Genomic DNA, 21,522 nt, shown 5'->3' with positions numbered 1-21,522 from the left:
CTTCCACCCATCTCACACCCCACAACCACTTCCCCCCATATCACACCCCACAACCACTTCCCCCACAACCACTTCCCCCCATATCACACCCCACAACCACTTCCCCCATATCACACCCCACAACCACTTCCCCCCATATCACACCCCACAACCACTTCCCCCATATCACACCCCACAACCACTTCCCCCATATCACACCCCACAACCACTTCCCCCCATATCACACCCCACAACCACTTCCCCCATATCACACCCCACAACCACTTCCAGCCATCTCACACCCCACAACCACTTCCCTTCATATCACACCCGACAACCACTTCCCCCCATATAACACCCCACAACCACTTACCCCCATATCACACCACACAACCACTTACCCCCATATCACACCACACAACCACTTCCCCCCATATCACACCCCACAATCACTTCCCCCCATATCACACCCCACAACCACTTCCCCCCATATCACACCCCACAACCACTTTCCCCCATATCACACCCCACAACCATTTCCCCCATATCACACCCCACAACTACTTCCCTAAATATCACACCCCACAACCACTTCCTCCCATATCACACCCCACAACCACTTCCCCCATATCACACCCCACAAGCACTTCCTCCCATATCACACCCCACAACCACTTCCCCCCATATCACACCCCACAACCACTTCCCCCATATCGCACCCCACAACCACTGCAGAAAACTTCTCTGCCCAATCCGAGGTGCAAACAGGACCTGCCTGAGGAAAGCTCCAGACACTACAATGCAGGGTTTTCATAGCTTGTGATGGGCAAGGGAGGTGTTTAGCGCTTCTACACTACTGGGTATGTAAATGTGTTTGAATAAGATCTGCCCTTTTTTTTTTCCTTTAGAAAGATAGTCACTAAGCACACTCACCTTTTGCTGCCTTAAAAAAATAATAATATATATATTTTTTTTATGCAACCAGGGACAGACCTACAGATCCTTCAGAGATCCTATATTTAATATAATCTTTGCCAGCAGATAAAAAATTTTTTGTAATAGATAAAAAGAGTCGAGGGCTTGGGATAGAGATCTGCTCATTGCCATGTGTTTCTGGTGGTGAGATCGGCTCAATCTGATGACACACACACACACACACACACACACACACACACACACACACACACACACACACACACACACACACACACACACACACACACACACACACACACACACACACACACACACACACACACACACACACACACACACACACACACACACACACACACACACACACACACACATTCTTTTTGTTGATGTGGACTGGCTGACTGCTGTGGATTGGAGGCTGGAAATGCTAATGAGTCTAAGCCTTGTGATGATTTCTCAGGACCCCACGTGCTTCTGCTTCTCATGTGCATAAAAACTCCAGTGGCTGTACAGGGCTCACTCCTAGAAACCACAAACCCCCCTAATCACTCCAAGTCCCAGCCTCCAAAGGGGAAAGAACAGAAACACATACGTTTCCAGTACCAAAAACCTGCGGCTTCCTTTCTCATCTCCCCACCGCAGCCTTTACCCCCCCCCCCCTCCTTGGATCAGGAGATCCTGACAAGATCTGAAGAAGAGATCCATTTCCACCCCCCCCTCCTTGGATCAGGAGATCCTGACAAGATCTGAAGAAGAGATCCATTTCCACCCCCCCCCTCCTTGGATCAGGAGATCCTGACAAGATCTGAAGAAGAGATCCATTTCCACCCCCCCCCCCTCCTTGGATCAGGAGATCCTGACAAAATCTGAAGAAGAGATCCAGTTCTCCCTTTTTTTTTTTAAATCGGTGTAAAAGAAATACAGGAAGATTTCAGGCACACGAGGACATGGGGGAAGGTTTTCTGGAGGTTTTTTATTTCATGGAAGTCACCGGAGATCTGTAGATCAGACTTTGTCCTGTTGATTCCAGTGGGGCTGCCAGCAAGAAGTGACAGTGCCCCCCCGCTGTGCCACAGGGCTGTGTGTCTGGGATGCGTTAAAGGGACTAGGTGACATGACCGGGTGAGACCGGTGCCCCTCCCCTGGCAGTGTCCCCCCCGGCGCAGTCCCGCTCCCTGTCCCCGCTGTGCGCTGTGAGATGCGGGGAGACTCCGGCGCTGCTCGGAACCAGCAGCAGCTACTGCGGAGACCGAGGTATCAGCAAGCGCTTCCCGGGGAGGTTTCTGCTGCTGCTGTGTGCTGAGAGGGGCAGCCACAGATACCTTGCTCCACAGCCACAGATACCCTGCTCCACAGCCACAGATACCCTGCTCCACAGCCACAGATACCCTGCTCCACAGCCACAGATACCCTGCTCCACAGCCACAGATACCCTGCTCCACAGCCACAGATACCCTGCTCCACAGCCACAGATACCCTGCTCCACAGCCACAGATATCCTGCTCCACAGACACCCTGCTCCACAGATACCCTGCTCCACAGCCACAGATACCCTGCTCCACAGATAACCTGCTTCTCAGCAACAGATACCCTGCTCCACAGATAACCTGCTTCTCAGCAACAGATACCCTGCTCCACAGATAACCTGCTTCTCAGCAACAGATACCCTGATCCACAGATACACTGAGCCACAGATACCCTGCTCACAGCCACAGATACACTGCTCCTCGGCCACAGATACCCTGCTCACAGCCACCTGCTTCTCAGCCAGATACCCTGCTCCTCAGCCACATATTCCCTCATTCTCAGCCGCAGATACACTGAACCTCAGCCACAGACACGCTAATGCACAGATACAAGGGAACACACAGCACCTTAAGTTGTTGGGGGCACACATACTGACACAGCACCTTGAGTTGTTACAGAGGACATACACAGCACCCTGAGTTGTTACAGAGGACATATACAGCACCCTGAGTTGTTACAGAGGACATACAGCACCCTGAGTTGTTACAGAGGACATATACAGCACCCTGGGTTGTTACAGAGGACATATACAGCACCCTGAGTTGTTACAGAGGACATATACAGCACCCTGAGTTGTTACAGAGGACATACACAGCACCCTGAGTTGTTACAGAAGACATACACAGCACCCTGAGTTGTTACAGAGGACATACACAGCACCCTGAGTTGTTACAGAGGACATATACAGCGCCCTGAGTTGTTACAGAGGACATACACAGCACCCTGAGTTGTTACAGAGGACATATACAGCACCCTGAGTTGTTACAGAGGACATACACAGCACCCTGAGTTGTTACAGAGGACATATACAGCGCCCTGAGTTGTTACAGAGGACATACACAGCACCCTGAGTTGTTACAGAGGACATATACAGCACCCTGAGTTGTTACAGAGGACATATACAGCAACCTGAGTTGTTACAGAGGACATATACAGCACCCTGAACTGCAGATAGATAACACCAAGAGTTACTGCCAAGGGGGCTCATGTACCGAAAAAATAACCCACCGAGCTGGGACTAGGGGGACACATTTGGGGCCAAATAAAGTACACTGACCTGGAAGTGGGGGGCACAGCACCACTTAGAGTCCACTCATCGTACTGACCCAGCAACGGAACAATTACACAGAGAGAAACTGCCCCCTACTCCCTACAGAAAGGGACACACAACCCAGAATATATCCCCACCAAGCCACATCTTACACCCAGAGAGGGAGTATGTCCCCGGAGTGCCAGTGGCAAAGCAGCACCCTGTCCCGAGCCTGAGCCTTTAAAGCTCACGCAGACTGACCTGGTACCCTGGAGCCTCACTTAACAGACTGTACTCCGTCCCACTAAATATACGCATCCTGTACCTTGCTCAGTACTCTGCAGCACCCAGCCCTCTGCACAGGGGCACCCTGCAGCACCCAGCCCTCTGCACAGGGGCACCCTGCAGCACCCAGCCCTCTGCACAGGGGCACCCTGCAGCACCCAGCCCTCTGCACAGGGGCACCCTGCAGCACCCAGCTCTCTGCACAGGGGCACCCTGCAGCACCCAGCCCTCTGCACAGGGGTACCCTGCAGCACCCAGCCCTCTGCAGAGGGGCACCCTGCAGCACCCAGCCCTCTGCACAGGGGCAGCCTCTAGCACCCAGCCCTCTGCACAGGGGCACCCTGCAGCACCCAGCACTCTGCACAGGGGCACCGTGCAGCACCCAGCCCTCTGCACAGGGTCACCCTGCAGCACCCAGCCTTCTGCACAGGGGCACCCTGCAGCACCCAGCCCTCTGCAGAGGAGACAGAGAGAAACAGAGAGAGACCCAACAGTAAGAGACTGAGAAACTTTCAGAGCCAAGGTCTGGGCACCCAACTCACCCAGTGTCTGCTCTGCCACCAACACAGCGGCTCTCGGCTTCAGCCGACCCTCATTTCCATGTTGCATGCAGCATACACCGCTCTCCCACCCCCCGGATAAAGCGACGGTAACCCCCTCCACCCCACCCAGGATCCACACATCCCACCCACGCGTGAGCAGCAGCAGCAGCTTCCAAGACGAGATCCAGCATTCACCGGCAACAAAGCCGCGGCAAAGCGCCCCTCACCTCCACCCGCAGCCAACTACCTGCAGTCACATGAACTGAGCAACCGGATAAACCGCTCCCCACATATACCGCTCACCAGCCTCATCCACACGCAGCCAGCTACCTGCAGTCACATGAACTGAGCAACCGGATAAACCGCTCCCCGCATATACCGCTCACCAGCCTCATCCTCACGCACCGACTACCAGCAGCCAACTACCCCGCCGGCACATGCACTGAGCCACCGGATAAACCGCTCCCCGCATATACCGCTCACCGCCTCCACACCACCAGAAACTCACCCCTGGCAGGGCAGCACATTACTCACGTGCCAGTATTTTTTTGCTGCCCAGACTTATCTTCTATTCTTTATTGTTACAATTGAAGCGATTTATTTGCCCCCCCTCCCCCCTTCTGTGCAGTATTTGCCCCCCTACCCCCCACCTTGCCAATAACCCCTGGTGATGCGTATTCCCGTAGATCCCAGCACCAGCCGGAGGTTCAGCCCCCCCTCCAGCAGCCTGCAGCCCGGCAAGATGAGCGACGCGAGCCCGGTGTCCGTCCCGCCGCAGCCGCACCCGCCGCAGCCGCCGCAGCAGGAGGTGGGGGTGCCCCGGCTGCGGGCGCATGATAACCGCAGCATGGTGGAGATCATCGCGGATCACCCGGCCGAGCTGGTGCGCACGGACAGCCCCAACTTCCTGTGCTCGGTGCTGCCCTCCCACTGGCGCTGCAACAAGACCCTGCCCGTGGCGTTCAAGGTGAGTGCCTGGCAGTGCCACAGCGCAATGTGGGGGTATGTGGGGCAGTGCCACTGTGCAATGTGGGGGTATGTGTAGTGGGGCAAGAGTGGGGCAGTGCCACTGTGCAATGTGGGGGTATGTGTAGTGGGGCAAGAGTGGGCAGTGCCACTGTGCAATGTGGGGTATGTGTAGCAGGGCAAGAGTGGGGCAGTGCCACTGTGCAATGTGGGGGTATGTGTAGTGGGGCAAGAGTGGGCAGTGCCACTGTGCAATGTGGGGTATGTGTAGCAGGGCAAGAGTGGGGCAGTGCCACTGTGCAATGTGGGGTATGTGGAGTGGGGCAAGAGTGGGGCAGTGCCACTGTGCAATGTGGGGTATGTGGAGTGGGGCAAGAGTGGGGCAGTGCCACAGCGCAATGTGGGGTATGTGTAGCAAGGGCAGGAGTGAGGCAGTGCCACTGTGCAATGTGGGGTATGTGTAGCAGGGGCAAGAGTGGGGCAGTGCCACTGTGCAATGTGGGGTATGTATAGCAGGGGCAAGAGTGGGGCAGTGCCACTGTGCAATGTGGGGTATGTGTAGCAGGGGCAAGAGTGGGGCAGTGCCACTGTGCAATGTGGGGTATGTGTAGCAGGGGCAAGAGTGGGGCAGTGCCACTGTGCAATGTGGGGGTATGTGTAGCAGGGGCAAGAGTGGGGCAGTGCCACTGTGCAATGTGGGGTATGTGTAGCAGGGGCAAGAGTGGGGCAGTGCCACTGTGCAATGTGGGGTATGTGTAGCAGGGGCAAGAGTGGGGCAGTGCCACTGTGCAATGTGGGGTATGTGTAGCAGGGGCAAGAGTGGGGCAGTGCCACTGTGCAATGTGGGGGTATGTGTAGCAGGGGCAAGAGTGGGGCAATGCCATTGTGCAATGTGGGGTATGTGTAGTGGGGCAAGAGTGGGGCAGTGCCACTGTGCAATGTGGGGTATGTATAGCAGGGGCAAGAATGGGGCAGTGCCACTGTGCCCTGTGGGGTATGTGTAGTGGGGCAAGAGTGGGGCAGAGCCACTGTGCAATGTGGGGGTATGTGTAGCAGGGCAAGAGTGGGGCAGTGCCACTGTGCAATGTGGGGGTATGTGTAGCAGGGCAAGAGTGGGGCAGTGCAATTGTGCAATGTGGGGGTATGTGTAGCAGTTGCAAGAGTGGGGCAGTGCCACTGTGCAATGTGGGGTATGTGTAGCAGGGGCAAGAGTGGCAATTGTGGGGCAGAACCATTGCACCATGTGTATCAAATCAAATAATGCGGTTGATTTCAATGTTTTTTGATGCTTATAGTGCAGACTTGTTGCCCTCGAATTGCCCCACTTTTGCCTTGATTCATGGGTGCATGTATATTAAGGACAAACTAGTGCAATTCTGGGGTGAAACCATTGCTCTGTTAAAGAAACAAATCCCATTGCAATCAGGTTTTTTTTTTTTATACATATGGTGTCATTGTTTAGCCCTAGAATTGATCCATTTTTGCCTTGATATATGTGCTCTGTGTGCCCATTTGTATCAAGTGCAAATCTGGGGCAGAACAATTGCAGAATGTGGGGTATATATATCAAGGCAACAGTGGTGCAATTGTGGGGCAAAACAATTGCACCATATGTATGAAAGAATAAAACCCTATTGATTCCAATGGGATTTTCCCCCTTTGATGCATCCTAGGGCAGACTGGCCCTAGTATTGCAGCTGGGAGAGCCCAATATGTATTAGGAAGAAATTCCACTGAAATCAAAAAGATTTTTTTTTTTTATCTTGGTTTGTTTTGCTCCATAATTGCACCACTTTTGGCTTTATACATAAAAGTAGTGCAAATCTGGGGCAAATAAATTGCGCTAAATATATCAAATCAGTAAATCCTATTGATTTCAGTGGGATTTGTTTCTGTGGTACAGCTATTACAGGCAGTCCTCGTTTTACAACGAATGGCTTATCCAACGCTATGCAATGCATACCTATGTTCATTTTTACAACGCCAAAACGGCTCATCCAACGCTCTTACGACGCTTTGCAAAGTTGTTTATGTGTATATAATATATATTTATTATACTATATAATACTATATAATATATTATATTTATATATTATGTTATATTATATATATAATACAGTATATACACTATATAATTTATGTGTGTGCTGCATATTTTATTGTCAGCGTAAAATATTTTGTGTATTTTAGCATTAAAAATGCCTCCAGGAACGGAACCTTTCATTTAAACAGTGTTCCTATGGGAAAACGTGTTTCGCTTTACAACGTTTCGCTATCCAACGCCATTTTGAGTAACGCATGGTTTCGGATAACCGAAGACTGCCTGTACAGATCTGTGTTGCCCCAGCTCTGCACCACTTTTGCCTCGATACAGCGGGTATGTGCAGGGCGGCCAATCTCCAGAGCAGAACTGGTGCCAAGTTATCAAATAAGAAAATCTATGTTTTAAATGCAAAGCAAGTGAAGCTATTCTGGGGCAAAATAATAGCACCAGATGTATATATAATTAAAATTCTATAGCGTGGCTTTGTCAAAGTTGCCCCGGCTGCAAGAAGGGTGCAAAGTGGGGCAAAAACGCTGCACCGAATTTATTAAGGCAAAAATCCCACTGTTTTCTAATGGGGTTTTAGCTTTGATACATTTGGTGCAGTATTGTGCCCACTTTTGCAGCCTGCAGACTTTGATACATCCAACCTTATTGCTTTTACTGGGATTGTTCTTTTGAAATTTTTTGCCCCAAAATTGCACTACTTTTGATACCTTTGTGTGTTTGTGTGGGGAGCCGAGGGGATCATTTTTTTCCTGTGGGCTGCAAGAGTTGTGCAAAAGATTAAATGTTATTGTATGGGGCAGGATGTGCATGAAACGTGTTGGGTCTCCCGGGTGCAAACGCCTGCAGCATATTTATGAAGTGGTGCAAAGCTGGGGCAAAAAAATTGCTCCAGATATGTCAAATACAAAAACTCTGTTGATGTCAATGGGATTGTTTTGTGCTGTGGGCTGTTCGTTTTGCCCCTGTATTGCACCATTGTTGCCTGGATAAATATGCTGAAGATTATTTGCCCCAGTTTTTACATAATGTACAGACCTGGGGGTTTCCCCTAATTGCGAAGCCGGGAGTCTTTGATAAATGACCCTCATTGTATTCTGCGGGATCCTTTTCTGTGAGAAATCTGGTGCAGCCTTTTGGCTCGAGGGGGTTAATTACTAACGTCTCCCTGCTGCGCTGCTAGTGCAAAACCAGTGCAAAAGAATTGCACCAGATATATCAAAGAAAACACTCTAATTTCTCTTAATGCAATTCCTTTTCTTTGATAAATCTGGTGCTGTTTTTTTTGTTGCACTGTTCACCTAATAGACTTGGGGATCAATTTATCAAAGTGTCCCAGCTGCAAACACCCGCTCCCCAGCCCCAACCTTACTAAGGACAAATATTCCAATTGAAACCAATAGGATCTCGGTAAATCTGGTGCCGTTTTTTTGCACCGGTATCAGTTTTTCAGCTGCAAACCGTCGATAATGGGCATCTTTGATTAAACCCCCTTTCTACTTATCGGGAAGAACAAAACAAATCTGTTATTTCAGTGATCATTTCTTCCCCCTTTATAAATCTGGTGCGGTTTTATTGTGCGCACCCGTTTTGCATTCAGGCGTTTTTATGATCAATAGCTCCCAAGGAGGGGTATTTGTGGGCAGTGGTGAAAACGGAGTAGGGTGCAATTATCAAGACCTGGCACATTACTGGGGCAACTCTGGGGCAAAAACAGCATCACATTTTTTAAAGAAAAAAAGTCCTATTATAATCTAGGATTTGTACTTTGATATATAATGTTTTTTTGCACCAGAATCGCCCCACTTTTGCCTTGATACATATACCCCCTGGGAGGCAAAGACTCCTTTCTCACAATGTTAACTTTCTAAATCTGATGTACTTGTGTCGCTTCTTATGTTGGGTTGGTGTCATCATGGCAAAGTGTGACCCTAAAGAGGTGAAGGGTTGCGGGGTTGTTTTTAGCTGGCTTTCTTGTTTAGATCAATCTGGTGCTGTTTCTTTCCCCCCCCCCCCCCTGGCTGTGATGAATGACCCCCGGTGCCCTGTGTAATATTCCCCCACCGAGGTTGTAACTCCCAGTGTTCCACGTAGAATGTGCTGAGTGAAATGAGACGTTTACTATCGCCCTGCGGCTGCGAAACTGCGGCAAGAGTATTGCACCGAATGTATCCCAGGAAATACGTCGGGGCAGATGTATGAAAATCTCCCGGCTGCAAAAGTGGTGCAAAAAAAACTGCACCAAGTGTATCGAGGCAAAACCTCTATTGCTTCCAACGGGATTTTTTTTTCTTCGATAAATTTGGTGCAGTTTTTTGCACCAGATTTACACCACTTTTGCAGCCTGCAGACTTTGCTACATCTGCCCCTTAAGCGTCTTATTGTGACTTCCCCAGTTTTGCAGTGACTTTCCGTATGTAGACCCCCCACATGTTAAAATCCGTGGTACTCCGTGTCTGAGACCCGCGATGCTGCTGGCTCTCACTGTCGCTCTCACTTTGCATCAGGGGAGCGTTTATTAAATAGAGCTGTAATTCCTTTTTATTCAAGTAATTCCCCCTGCAAGACTGGGGAGGGAGGGGGGGGGGGGTCAGACTCGGCGAAGGGAACGTATCTATTGAGAAGCCGTGTGTTTCTTTTCCTTTGGCCAATTTGGAAATGATTACTGGTTGTTACCCAGCTGGGAGACTGCTGCTAAATAACATCACCTCGAGACTTTTAAACAGCGGGGCAAAGCGAATCGGAGATCTTTAAACAAAAATAGTTTCTCCGCGCTCTGAAAACAAGACAGGAAGAGGCTTAAAGAAACTGCTGCCGTCCCCCTGAAACGTGGGGAACGTGCGAGTTTGTTCGGTACTGGTTTAAGCCACAAGATGTAATTAAGAGAAACAACATAAGTGGTGCTGCCGCTTTGTAAACAAGAAATACTCCTGGTTTGTCGATAATAAGGGCAGTGGTCATATTTAAAGGGGGTATTTCGCAAGGATTACTGGACATTAAAGTGCCCCCCCCAAGTACCAAAACGGTGTAAAAACAGCAGCGGGTTTATAAGAAAAATCCCCGTGGAAGTACTGCATTTTTTGACAATAATTCTGGTGCTGTTTCTTCCCCCCCCTGCCCCCCGTTGCCAGCTCACAAGCAGGCTGCGAGGGTTACACGGCGAAGGCGGCAGGGTTTTTGCAAAAAGTGAATGCAAGAAGCTGCATCGGATTTCTTTAAGGAAATTAACAAAAAAAAAAAAACCTCCCCCCACTGCGTGTTTTTTTTTGCAGCCAGAGACGAGTACTCGTGGAATTTTACAGCAGAGAAAACCTGAATAAATAATTCCCAAGGACAGTTATTTAGTAGAGTTTCCCGGCTGCGCAGCTGTAACGCGCCTGGTTCATCAACACAGAAAATATCACTAATTACGGGGGGCCTATTTACCGAGATCCTATTCGAAAGAGTTCATACGTACGACGCAGAATTCGCTGCTTGGAACGAGTCTTGCCGCATATCGTCACCTGAACGGTGTACTTAAAACAGATTTTACGTGTATATTTTTGTTATTACAACTAGAGCTAATAAATACAAAAGACGAGTGTAGTCTTATTTCTGAGAGCCAGGCGGTGAAAATAATACATTTTGCGCACGTACACAGTGAAAACAGCCCCGAGGCAACAGAGACACGTGTGGGGTGATAAATCGCAACTTAATTCTAAGCCAACAATACGAACAGACTTTTTAGGGTGTGCGACAGGGCGGGCGATTTTGACGCACTTTCCCCTTATTTTTTTGACCCACAGGAATATCATTTTTTTAGTACATCCCATTAAGATCTGAACGCCAAGCGCAGGCCATCTCTGTGCGCCCCAAAATCAAAATCATTTTTGATTGAGACATTTTAGGTTAGTTCCATTTAAAATGAGATTTTAATGTGACACCTTTTCACCATAAAACGCTATTTGCTACACTTAGTACATCCCGTTATTATATATATATTTTTAATAAATGTGGTTGGGATTTTTTTTGCTGTAGGGACATTGATTAATAGTTTATTACAAGACCTGCTGCTTGTCAAAGCGTCTCCAATGGAAAAAAGAAACAGCACCAGATTTCTGACAGAAATCCCCGTGATTTCAGTGGGGCTTTACTTGATGATAAATCTAGAGGTGTTTTGTATGTGTATTTAAAAAAAAAATCAAACTGGGACATTTCTAAAGGATTCAACGTGCAAACCTGGGATGAAGCCAGTGCCAAACAATGGGCCGCCATAGCTTTCAATAGGATTCATTTTCTTTGAGAAATGTAGGGGCAGCTCTTTGCACTGGTTTTGCACTGGTTTTGCACTAGCTCTGCGCTGGCTCTGTACTGGATCTGTACTGGATCTGCACTGGATCTGCACTGGCTTTACACTGGATCTGCACTGGCTCTGTGCTGGCTTTACACTGGATCTGCGCTGGTTTTGCACTGGCTCTGCTCTGGCTCTGCGCTGGCTTTGCACTGGCTCTGCGCTGACTTTGCACTGGCTCTGCGCTGGTATTACACTGGCTCTGGACTGGATTTGCACTGGTTTTGCACTGGCTCTGCACTGATTTTGCACTGGATCTGCACTGGCTTTGCACTGGCTCTGCACAGGTTTTGCACTGTTTCTGCACTGGATCTGCACAGGGTCTGCACTGGTTTTGCATTGCCTCTGCACTGACTTTGCACAGGCTCTGCACTGTTTTTGCACTGGCTCTGCACTGGGTGTGACACTGTATTCTGTGATAGTTTCACTTCTCAATAACCCCTCCTGATAATACTCCCCAAACACCGAGCCTACACACTCGGGGGAAGAGTACAGCAGGGCCCCGCTTCTCGGCGATCCGCCGGTACGGAGAAGGGGGCCGCCATGTCTGCGCATGCGCAGAGCGGGAGGTGCCGAGGTCGCGCGTGCGCAGAACGGGGGCGTGCCGAGGTTGCGCGTGCCCGGAACGGAGGTCGCGCATGCGGAGAAAAAAGGGGGCCGCCATGTCTGCGCATGCGCAGAGCGGGGACGTCCGAGGTCGCGCATGCGCAGAACAGGGGGTGCCGAGGTTGCGCATGTGCGGAACGGAGGTCGCGCATGCGCAGGAGGGGAAATTGCAGGTCCGCACATGCTGAAAATCACCGGTTCCGGTTTCCGGCGATTTTCGCTTTGCGTCGGGCCCTTAGAACGGATCCCGCCGCGTACCCGGGGCCCTCCTGCATGTGCAAATGACATTGTTTCAGGTTATATTTCAATATGTCCGGGGAGTGGAATTTTTCTTTGATAAATCAGGTGTTGATATTTTGTCCAGGTTCTGCAGCTGGAACCTTCTGGTCCAAAACCCGATGGAATAATATGATAGTGTATATACACGGCGCAGGAAATGCCTGGTCTGGCTGCGGGAGCGTGTTTGTTTCACGCAGCACACGGCCCCTCCTGCCCACTCGCTGCCAGCCCAGCATGCAACTTATCGAAGAACACGCCGTGCATGCAACTGAACTTTTCTCTTAATAAACGGACAGACGGCGGTTTCAAAAGGACAGAACATTCCCACAGAAGGAGGAATATGTGTCGGTAAACGTTGGACAATAAATACCACAGCACACATTTGATGCCAGATTTTTCAAAGGAAAAAAAAACTTTCTTGAAAAAAATCTGGTGTTGTTTTTTTTCCCCGCCACCTGTTACACCAATGTGGCAGCTGCAAGACTTTGCTAAGTAGCCACGAGTGTCTTGTTATTGTGATAAAATAACACTGTAATGCAAGATTACAGGGGTACTCTACTCCAGTCCCCAAATCCCCCCCCCTCACCCCCAAACAGGTCAGGTATTTAGGATATCCCAGCTTTAGCACAGGTGGTTCAATCAGTGGCTCGTTCAAAGACTGAGCCACTGATGGAGCCACTTGTGCTGAAGCAGGGACTGATTGAGCCACCTGTGCTGAAGCAGGGACTGATTGAGCCACCTGTGTTGAAGCTGGGCTACATCTGCAAAACCTGACCTGTTGAGGACTGGAGTTAAGCACCTCTGCAATATTAGAAATCTGTGTACATATCCTCTACAAGTGGAATGGCATAATTCATATTTAATTCCTATTTAAGCACTGATGGTCATTTATCCATCTTTTGTATCAAATACATTTACTAAAATAAAGAAATTCCACATTGAAAGTAAAGGGGCATTTAAATTTTTTTTTAGTTCAACTGTTTTTTTTAAATTAGGGTTTTATGTGAATATAAGAAAGAAAAAGTAAAAATACTAAAATGCCATACAGTATTTATCTGTGTATCACAGTCGTACATGAAACATGTTATGTGCGTCAATGATACAATATTGTCGAGGCCACTTCGACAAGTAAAACAATATATGGCAGAGAGGATTGGCCAGGAAGGCTGATTATGAGCCTGGAGATATCGTAGTAGAAGTTATTACATGTTAATACGCTTGCACTCTTTTTGCCCCAATTAGGTATATTTGGAGCAAAAACCATGGCAACAGATACACAGTTGTCCAAGAATGACTTATTCGGCATGGTATACATTATAGAGGATTGTTGTTCTAATACCGGGGGGCTCAACTCCATTCCTCAAGACCCCCCAGCAGGTCAGGTTTTAAGGATATACCTGCTTCAGCACAGGTGGCTCAATCTGTGGCTCCCTGCTTCAGCACAGGTGGCTCAATCGCCACCGGTGCTGAAGCAGTTTTGTCCTGAAAATCTGACCTGTTGGTGGCCCTTGAAGACTGGAGTTGGTCACTCCTAATATGGATAGATAGATAGAGAGAGAGAGAGAGAGAGAGAGAGAGAGAAGAGAGAGAGAGAGAGAGAGAGAGAGAGAGAGAGAGAGAGAGAGAGAGAGAGAGAGAGAGAGAGAGAGAGAGAGAGAGAGAGAGAGAGAGAGAGAGAGAGAGAGAGATAGATAGATAGATACTGTAAATAAAAATGACACCAGATTTGTAGATGAGAAAAAGCTCATGGCAATTTAGGGCGGTAAATAGTTCATTTGACCACTGCTCGGAGCCCTAGAAAATCCAATGAATTTAAGAATTATTGATATTATTTGACACTTACATTGATTGTTTTCAGCTGCTTATTCCTTCACAAAAGACATCCCTATTTTTACATAGCACTAACAATGTATGAAATACTTTACATATGGGTCAATTAAAGAAATGCTGGGAGTTACATATAGAAAGAGAGATATGAGGGATGTGTCTGAGACCCTACAACTGGGGTAACCTGACATATGGACGGGCACTGCGGCCCTCACCTTGATAAAGGCTGTGTTACACAGCCGAAACGGTGGGCATTTTGGCACAATACATTTTCGGAGCTCTGCCAGTCCGTGTGCCCATTTCACTTTTATCCACGGATGATTTCTTTGGGACCTTGGGGTGCCCTTTAGAATTGGAGCGCCGGCTGATAAGCATTGTATGATGTTTTACAGCATGCCGGCCTTTTTCCTCTCGCGGGAATAACGGGGATTGGGAGCAGGACAAAGGGAATCCCTGCCCAGGAGCGGTTACAATACTGTGAATGTAGTAATGTTACATTATATTTAGTGAAAAGGGCTTTTCAACGGTCATATATCGCCCCCAGTGTTAAAAAGGATCTCAATACACATGGAAATCCTAGAGGTGTTTTTTGTCCTAAGAATTTGTGAATGGGATGAATTAAAAATAAATAAATAATAATAATTGATTTAATTAAAAACACGTCTCCACGTAATGCAGAGGCAGAGGCCTGCCTGGCACCCATGGGGTTAAACAAGGGGGGGGGGGGCAAAGCTTCCCTTTCAGAAGACTGTGTATCATATTTATGTTGCGGAAACAGAGCGAGGGGAGCGCTTTTGAAAGAATTTCATTTTTTCTTTTGAAAGAAGTGAGAATGTGCGAGTGTCGGAGGTGCCCGGAGAATGTAATGACACCCAGAGCCGTGCAATAGCGCCCCGACACCCCACACTGTTTCTATACCTGCCCCGACGCCCCACACTGCTTCTATACCCGCCCCGACGCCCCACACTGCTTCTATACCCGCCCCGACGCCCCACACTGTTTCTAATCCTGTCCCGCCCCAACGCCCCACACTGCTTCTATACCTGTCCCGCCCCGACGCCCCACACTGCTTCTAATCCTGTCCCGCCCCGACGCCCCACACTGCTTCTATACCTGCTCCGCCCCGACACCCCACACTGCTTCTATACCTGCCCCGACGCCCCACACTGCTTCTATACCCGCCTTGACGCCCCACACTGCTTCTATACCTGCCCCGACGCCCCACACTGCTTCTATACCTGCCCCGACGCCCCACACTGCTTCTATACCCGTCCCGACGCCCCACACTGCTTCTATACCTGCCCCGACACCCCACACTGCTTCTATACCTGCCCTGACGCCCCACACTGCTTCTATACCCGCCCCGACGCCCCACACTGCTTCTAAACCTGACCCGCCCCCCCACACTGCTTCTATACCTGCCCCGCCCCGACGCCCCACACTGCTTCTAAACCTGCCCCGACACCCCACACTGCTTCTAATCCTGCCCCGACGCCCCACACTGCTTCTATACCTGCCCCGCCCCGACACCCCACACTGCTTCTAAACCCTGCCCCGACGCCCCACACTGCTTCTAAACCTGCCCCGACACCCCACACTGCTTCTAATCCTGCCCCGCCCCGACGCCCCACACTGCTTCTAATCCTGCCCCGCCCCGACACCCCACACTGCTTCTAAACCTGCCCCGACACCCCACACTGCTTCTAATCCTGCCCCGCCCCGACACCCCACACTGCTTCTAATCCTGCCCCGACACCCCACACTGCTTCTAATCCTGCCCCGCCCCGACACCCCACACTGCTTCTAATCCTGCCCCGACACCCCACACTGCTTCTAATCCTGCCCCGCCCCGACACCCCACACTGCTTCTAATCCTGCCCCGCCCCGACGCCCCACACTGCTTCTAATCCTGTCCCGCCCGACACCCCACACTGCTTCTAATCCTGCCCCGCCCCGACGCCCCACACTGCTTCTAATCCTGTCCCGCCCCAACGCCCCACACTGCTTCTAATCCTGTCCCGCCCGACACCCCACACTGCTTCTAAACCTGGGCTGCCCCGACGCCCCACACTGCTTCTATACCTGCCCCGCCCCGATGCCCCACACTGCTTCTATACCTGCCCCGCCCCGACACCCCACACTGCTTCTAATCCTGCCCCGCCCCGACGCCCCACACTGCTTCTAAACCTGGGCTGCCCCGACGCCCCACACTGCTTCTATACCTGCCCCGCCCCGATGCCCCACACTGCTTCTATACCTGCCCCGCCCCGACACCCCACACTGCCTCTAATCCTGGGCCGCCCCGACGCCCCACACTGCTTCTATACCTGCCCCGCCCCGACACCCCACACTGCTTCTATACCTGCCCCGCCCCGACGCCCCACACTGCTTCTAATCCTGCCCCGACGCCCCACACTGCTTCTAATCCTGCCCCGCCCCGACGCCCCACACTGCTTCTAATCCTGCCCCGCCCCGACGCCCCACACTGCTTCTACACCTGCCCCGCCCCGACACCCCACACTGCTTCTAATCCTGCCCCGCCCCGACGCCCCACACTGCTTCTAATCCTGCCCCGCCCCGACACCCCACACTGCTTCTAATCCTGCCCCGCCCCGACACCCCACACTGCTTCTAATCCTGCCCCGCCCCGACGCCCCACACTGCTTCTATACCTGCCCCGCCCCGACACCCCACACTGCTTCTATACCCGCCCCACCCCGACACCCCACACTGCTTCTATACCCGCCCCACCCCAACACCCCACACTGCTTCTAATCCTGCCCCGCCCCGACGCCCCACACTGCTTCTAATCCTGCCCCGACTCCCCACACTGCTTCTAATCCTGCCCCGCCCCGACTCCCCACACTGCTTCTAAACCTGGGCCGCCCGACACCCCACACTGCTTCTAAACCTGCCCTGCCCCGACACCCCACACTGCTTCTATACCTGCCCTGCCCCGACACCCCACACTGCTTCTAATCCTGCCCCGCCCCGACGCCCCACACTGCTTCTAATCCTGCCCCGCCCCGACTCCCCACACTGCTTCTAATCCTGCCCCGCCCCGACGCCCCACACTGCTTCTAATCCTGCCCCGCCCCGACACCCCACACTGCTTCTATACCTGCCCCGCCCCGACACCCCACACTGCTTCTATACCTGCCCCGCCTCGACACCCCACACTGCTTCTATACCTGCCCCGCCCCGACGCCCCACACTGCTTCTAATCCTGCCCCGCCCCGACGCCCCACACTGCTTCTAATCCTGCCCCGCCCCGACGCCCCACACTGCTTCTAAACCTGGGCCGCCCGACACCCCACACTGCTTCTAAACCTGCCCCGCCCCGACACCCCACACTGCTTCTATACCTGCCCCGCCCCGACACCCCACACTGCTTCTAAACCTGCCCCGCCCCGACACCCCACACTGCTTCTAAACCTGCCCCGCCCCGACACCCCACACTGCTTCTATACCTGCCCCGCCCCGACACCCCACACTGCTTCTAAACCTGGGCTGCCCCGCCCCGACGCCCCACACTGCTTCTATACCTGCCCCGCCCCGACACCCCACACTGCTTCTAAACCTGTCCCGCCCCGACGCCCCACACTGCTTCTAAACCTGCCCCGCCCCGACACCCCACACTGCTTCTAATCCTGCCCCGCCCCGATGCCCCACACTGCTTCTAAACCTGCCCCGCCCCGACACCCCACACTGCTTCTAAACCTGGGCCGCCCCGACGCCCCACACTGCTTCTATACCTGCCCCGCCCCGACGCCCCACACTGCTTCTAAACCTGCCCCGACGCCCCACACTGCTTCTACACCTGCCCCGCCCCGACGCCCCACACTGCTTCTAATCCTGCCCCGCCCCGACGCCCCACACTACTTCTAAACCTGGGCCGCCCCGACACCCCACACTGCTTCTAAACCTGCCCCGCCCCGACGCCCCACACTGCTTCTAATCCTGCCCCGCCCCGACACCCCACACTGCTTCTAATCCTGTCCCGCCCCGACGCCCCACACTGCTTCTAAACCTGCCCCGCCCGACACCCCACACTGCTTCAAACCTGCCCCGCCCCGACGCCCCACACTGCTTCTAAACCTGCCCCGCCCCGACACCCCACACTGCTTCTAAACCTGCCCCGCCCCGACACCCCACACTGCTTCTATACCTGCCCCGCCCCGAAACCCCACACTGCTTCTATACCTGCCCCGCCCCGAAACCCCACACTGCTTCTAAACCTGCCCCGCCCCGACGCCCCACACTGCTTCTAAACCTGCCCCGCCCCGACACCCCACACTGCTTCTAAACCTGCCCTGCCCCGACACCCCACACTGCTTCTAAACCTGCCCCGCCCCGACACCCCACACTGCTTCTATACCTGCCCCGCCCCGACACCCCACACTGCTTCTAATCCTGGGCTGCCCCGCCCCGATGCCCCACACTGCTTCTAATCCTGCCCCGCCCCGACGCCCCACACTGCTTCTATACCTGCCCCGCCCCGACACCCCACACTGCTTCTAAACCTGCCCCGCCCCGACACCCCACACTGCTTCTATACCTGCCCCGCCCCGACACCCCACACTGCTTCTAATCCTGGGCTGCCCCGCCCCGATGCCCCACACTGCTTCTAAACCTGCCCCGCCCCGACGCCCCACACTGCTTCTAATCCTGCCCCGCCCCGACACCCCACACTGCTTCTAAACCTGGGCCGCCCCGACGCCCCACACTGCTTCTAATCCTGCCCCGCCCCGACGCCCCACACTGCTTCTAAACCTGCCCCGCCCCGACGCCCCACACTGCTTCTAAACCTGCCCCGCCCCGACGCCCCACACTGCTTCTAATCCTGGGCTGCCCCGATGCCCCACACTGCTTCTAATCCTGCCCCGCCCCGACGCCCCACACTGCTTCTAAACCTGGGCTGCCCCGCCCCGATGCCCCACACTGCTTCTAAACCTGCCCCGCCCCGACGCCCCACACTGCTTCTAATCCTGGGCTGCCCCGATGCCCCACACTGCTTCTAATCCTGCCCCGCCCCGATGCCCCACACTACTTCTAAACCTGGGCTGCCCCGCCCCGATGCCCCACACTGCTTCTAAACCTGCCCCGCCCCGACGCCCCACACTGCTTCTAATCCTGCCCCGCCCCGACACCCCACACTGCTTCTAATCCTGTCCCGCCCCGACGCCCCACACTGCTTCTAAACCTGCCCCGCCCCGACGCCCCACACTGCTTCTAATCCTGCCCCGCCCCGACACCCCACACTGCTTCTAATCCTGCCCCGCCCCGACACCCCACACTGCTTCAAACCTGCCCCGCCCCGACGCCCCACACTGCTTCTAAACCTGCCCCGCCCCGACACCCCACACTGCTTCTTATCCTGTCCCGCCCCGACGCCCCACACTGCTTCTAATCCTGTCCCGCCCCGACACCCCACACTGCTTCTAATCCTGCCCCGCCCCGACGCCCCACACTGCTTCTAAACCTGGGCCACCCCTCCCCGACGCCCCACACTGCTTCTAAACCTGCCCCGCCCCGACACCCCACACTGCTTCTAATCCTGTCCCGCCCCGACGCCCCACACTGCTTCTAATCCTGTCCCGCCCCGACACCCCACACTGCTTCTATACCTGCCCCGCCCCGACACCCCACACTGCTTCTAATCCTGTCCCGCCCCGACACCCCACACTGCTTCTAATCCTGCCCCGCCCCGACGCCCCACACTGCTTCTAATCCTGTCCCGCCCCGACGCCCCACACTGCTTCTAAACCTGGGCCGCCCGACACCCCACACTGCTTCTAAACCTGCCCCGCCCCGACGCCCCACACTGCTTCTATACCTGCCCCGCCCCGACGCCCCACACTGCTTCTAATCCTGCCCCGCCCCGACGCCCCACACTGCTTCTATACCTGCCCCGCCCCGACGCCCCACACTGCTTCTAAACCTGGGCCGCCCCGACGCCCCACACTGCTTCTATACCTGCCCCGCCCCGGTGCCCCACACTGCTTCTATACCTGTCCCGCCCCGACGCCCCACACTGCTTCTAAACCTGGGCCGCCCCGACGCCCCACACTGCTTCTATACCTGCCCCGCCCCGACGCCCCACACTGCTTCTAATCCTGCCCCGCCCCGACGCCCCACACTGCTTCTATACCTGCCCCGCCCCGACGCCCCACACTGCTTCTAAACCTGGGCCGCCCCGACGCCCCACACTGCTAATCCTGGGCCACCCCGCCCCGACGCCCCACACTGCTTCTATACCTGCCCCGCCCCGGTGCCCCACACTGCTTCTATACCTGTCCCGCCCCGACGCCCCACACTGCTTCTAAACCTGGGCCGCCCCGACGCCCCACACTGCTAATCCTGGGCCACCCCGCCCCGACGCCCCACACTGCTTCTATACCTGCCCCGCCCCGACGCCCCACACTGCTTCTAATCCTGTCCCACCCCGACGCCCCACACTGCTTCTAATCCTGCCCCGCCCCGACGCCCCACACTGCTTCTAAACCTGCCCCGCCCCGACGCCCCACACTGCTTCTAAACCTGGGCCGCCCCGACACCCCACACTGCTTCAAACCTGCCCCGCCCCGACGCCCCACACTGCTTCAAACCTGCCCCGCCCCGACGCCCCACACTGCTTCTAAACCTGCCCCGCCCCGACGCCCCACACTGCTTCTATACCTGCCCCGCCCCGACACCCCACACTGCTTCTAAACCTGCCCTGCCCCGACGCCCCACACTGCTTCTATACCTGCCCCGCCCCGACGCCCCACACTGCTTCTAATCCTGCCCCGCCCCGACGCCCCACACTGCTTCTATACCTGCCCCGCCCCGATGCCCCACACTGCTTCTAAACCTGGGCTGCCCCGACGCCCCACACTGCTTCTATACCTGCCCCGCCCCGACGCCCCACACTGCTTCTATACCTGCCCCGCCCCGACGCCCCACACTGCTTCTAATCCTGCCCCGCCCCGACGCCCCACACTGCTTCTATACCTGCCCCGCCCCGATGCCCCACACTGCTTCTATACCTGCCCCGCCCCGATGCCCCACACTGCTTCTATACCTGCCCCGCCCCGATGCCCCACACTGCTTCTAAACCTGGGCCGCCCCGACGCCCCACACTGCCTCTAATCCTGGGCTGCTCCGACGCCCCACACTGCTTCTA

General features: G+C 53.9%; 2 protein-coding genes across 3 annotated transcripts in view; one reads left to right on the top strand and one right to left on the bottom strand.

Annotated features, from left to right (window-relative positions):
• Positions 1 to 4,389, bottom strand: part of SUPT3H (SPT3 homolog, SAGA and STAGA complex component) — a 577,858-nt gene extending 573,469 nt beyond the window's left edge. Inside the window, exon 1 of the mRNA XM_075598554.1 lies at positions 4,300 to 4,389. The gene's annotated coding sequence lies outside the window, so the exon portion shown is untranslated. The remainder of the gene's footprint in view (positions 1 to 4,299) is intronic.
• Positions 1,340 to 21,522, top strand: part of RUNX2 (RUNX family transcription factor 2) — a 132,634-nt gene continuing 112,451 nt past the window's right edge. For both annotated transcript variants that reach the window (XM_075598550.1, XM_075598549.1), the window contains exon 1: positions 1,340 to 5,266. In XM_075598550.1, coding sequence (XP_075454665.1) covers positions 4,970 to 5,266 — 297 coding nt within the window. In that variant the 5' untranslated portion in view covers positions 1,340 to 4,969. The remainder of the gene's footprint in view (positions 5,267 to 21,522) is intronic.

The sequence above is a fragment of the Ascaphus truei genome, chromosome 4 (assembly GCF_040206685.1).
Source record: "Ascaphus truei isolate aAscTru1 chromosome 4, aAscTru1.hap1, whole genome shotgun sequence".
Taxonomy (NCBI): domain Eukaryota; kingdom Metazoa; phylum Chordata; class Amphibia; order Anura; family Ascaphidae; genus Ascaphus; species Ascaphus truei.
The sequence above is the reverse complement of the archived record's forward strand: the minus strand, read 5'-3'. Positions and strand labels throughout refer to the sequence as shown.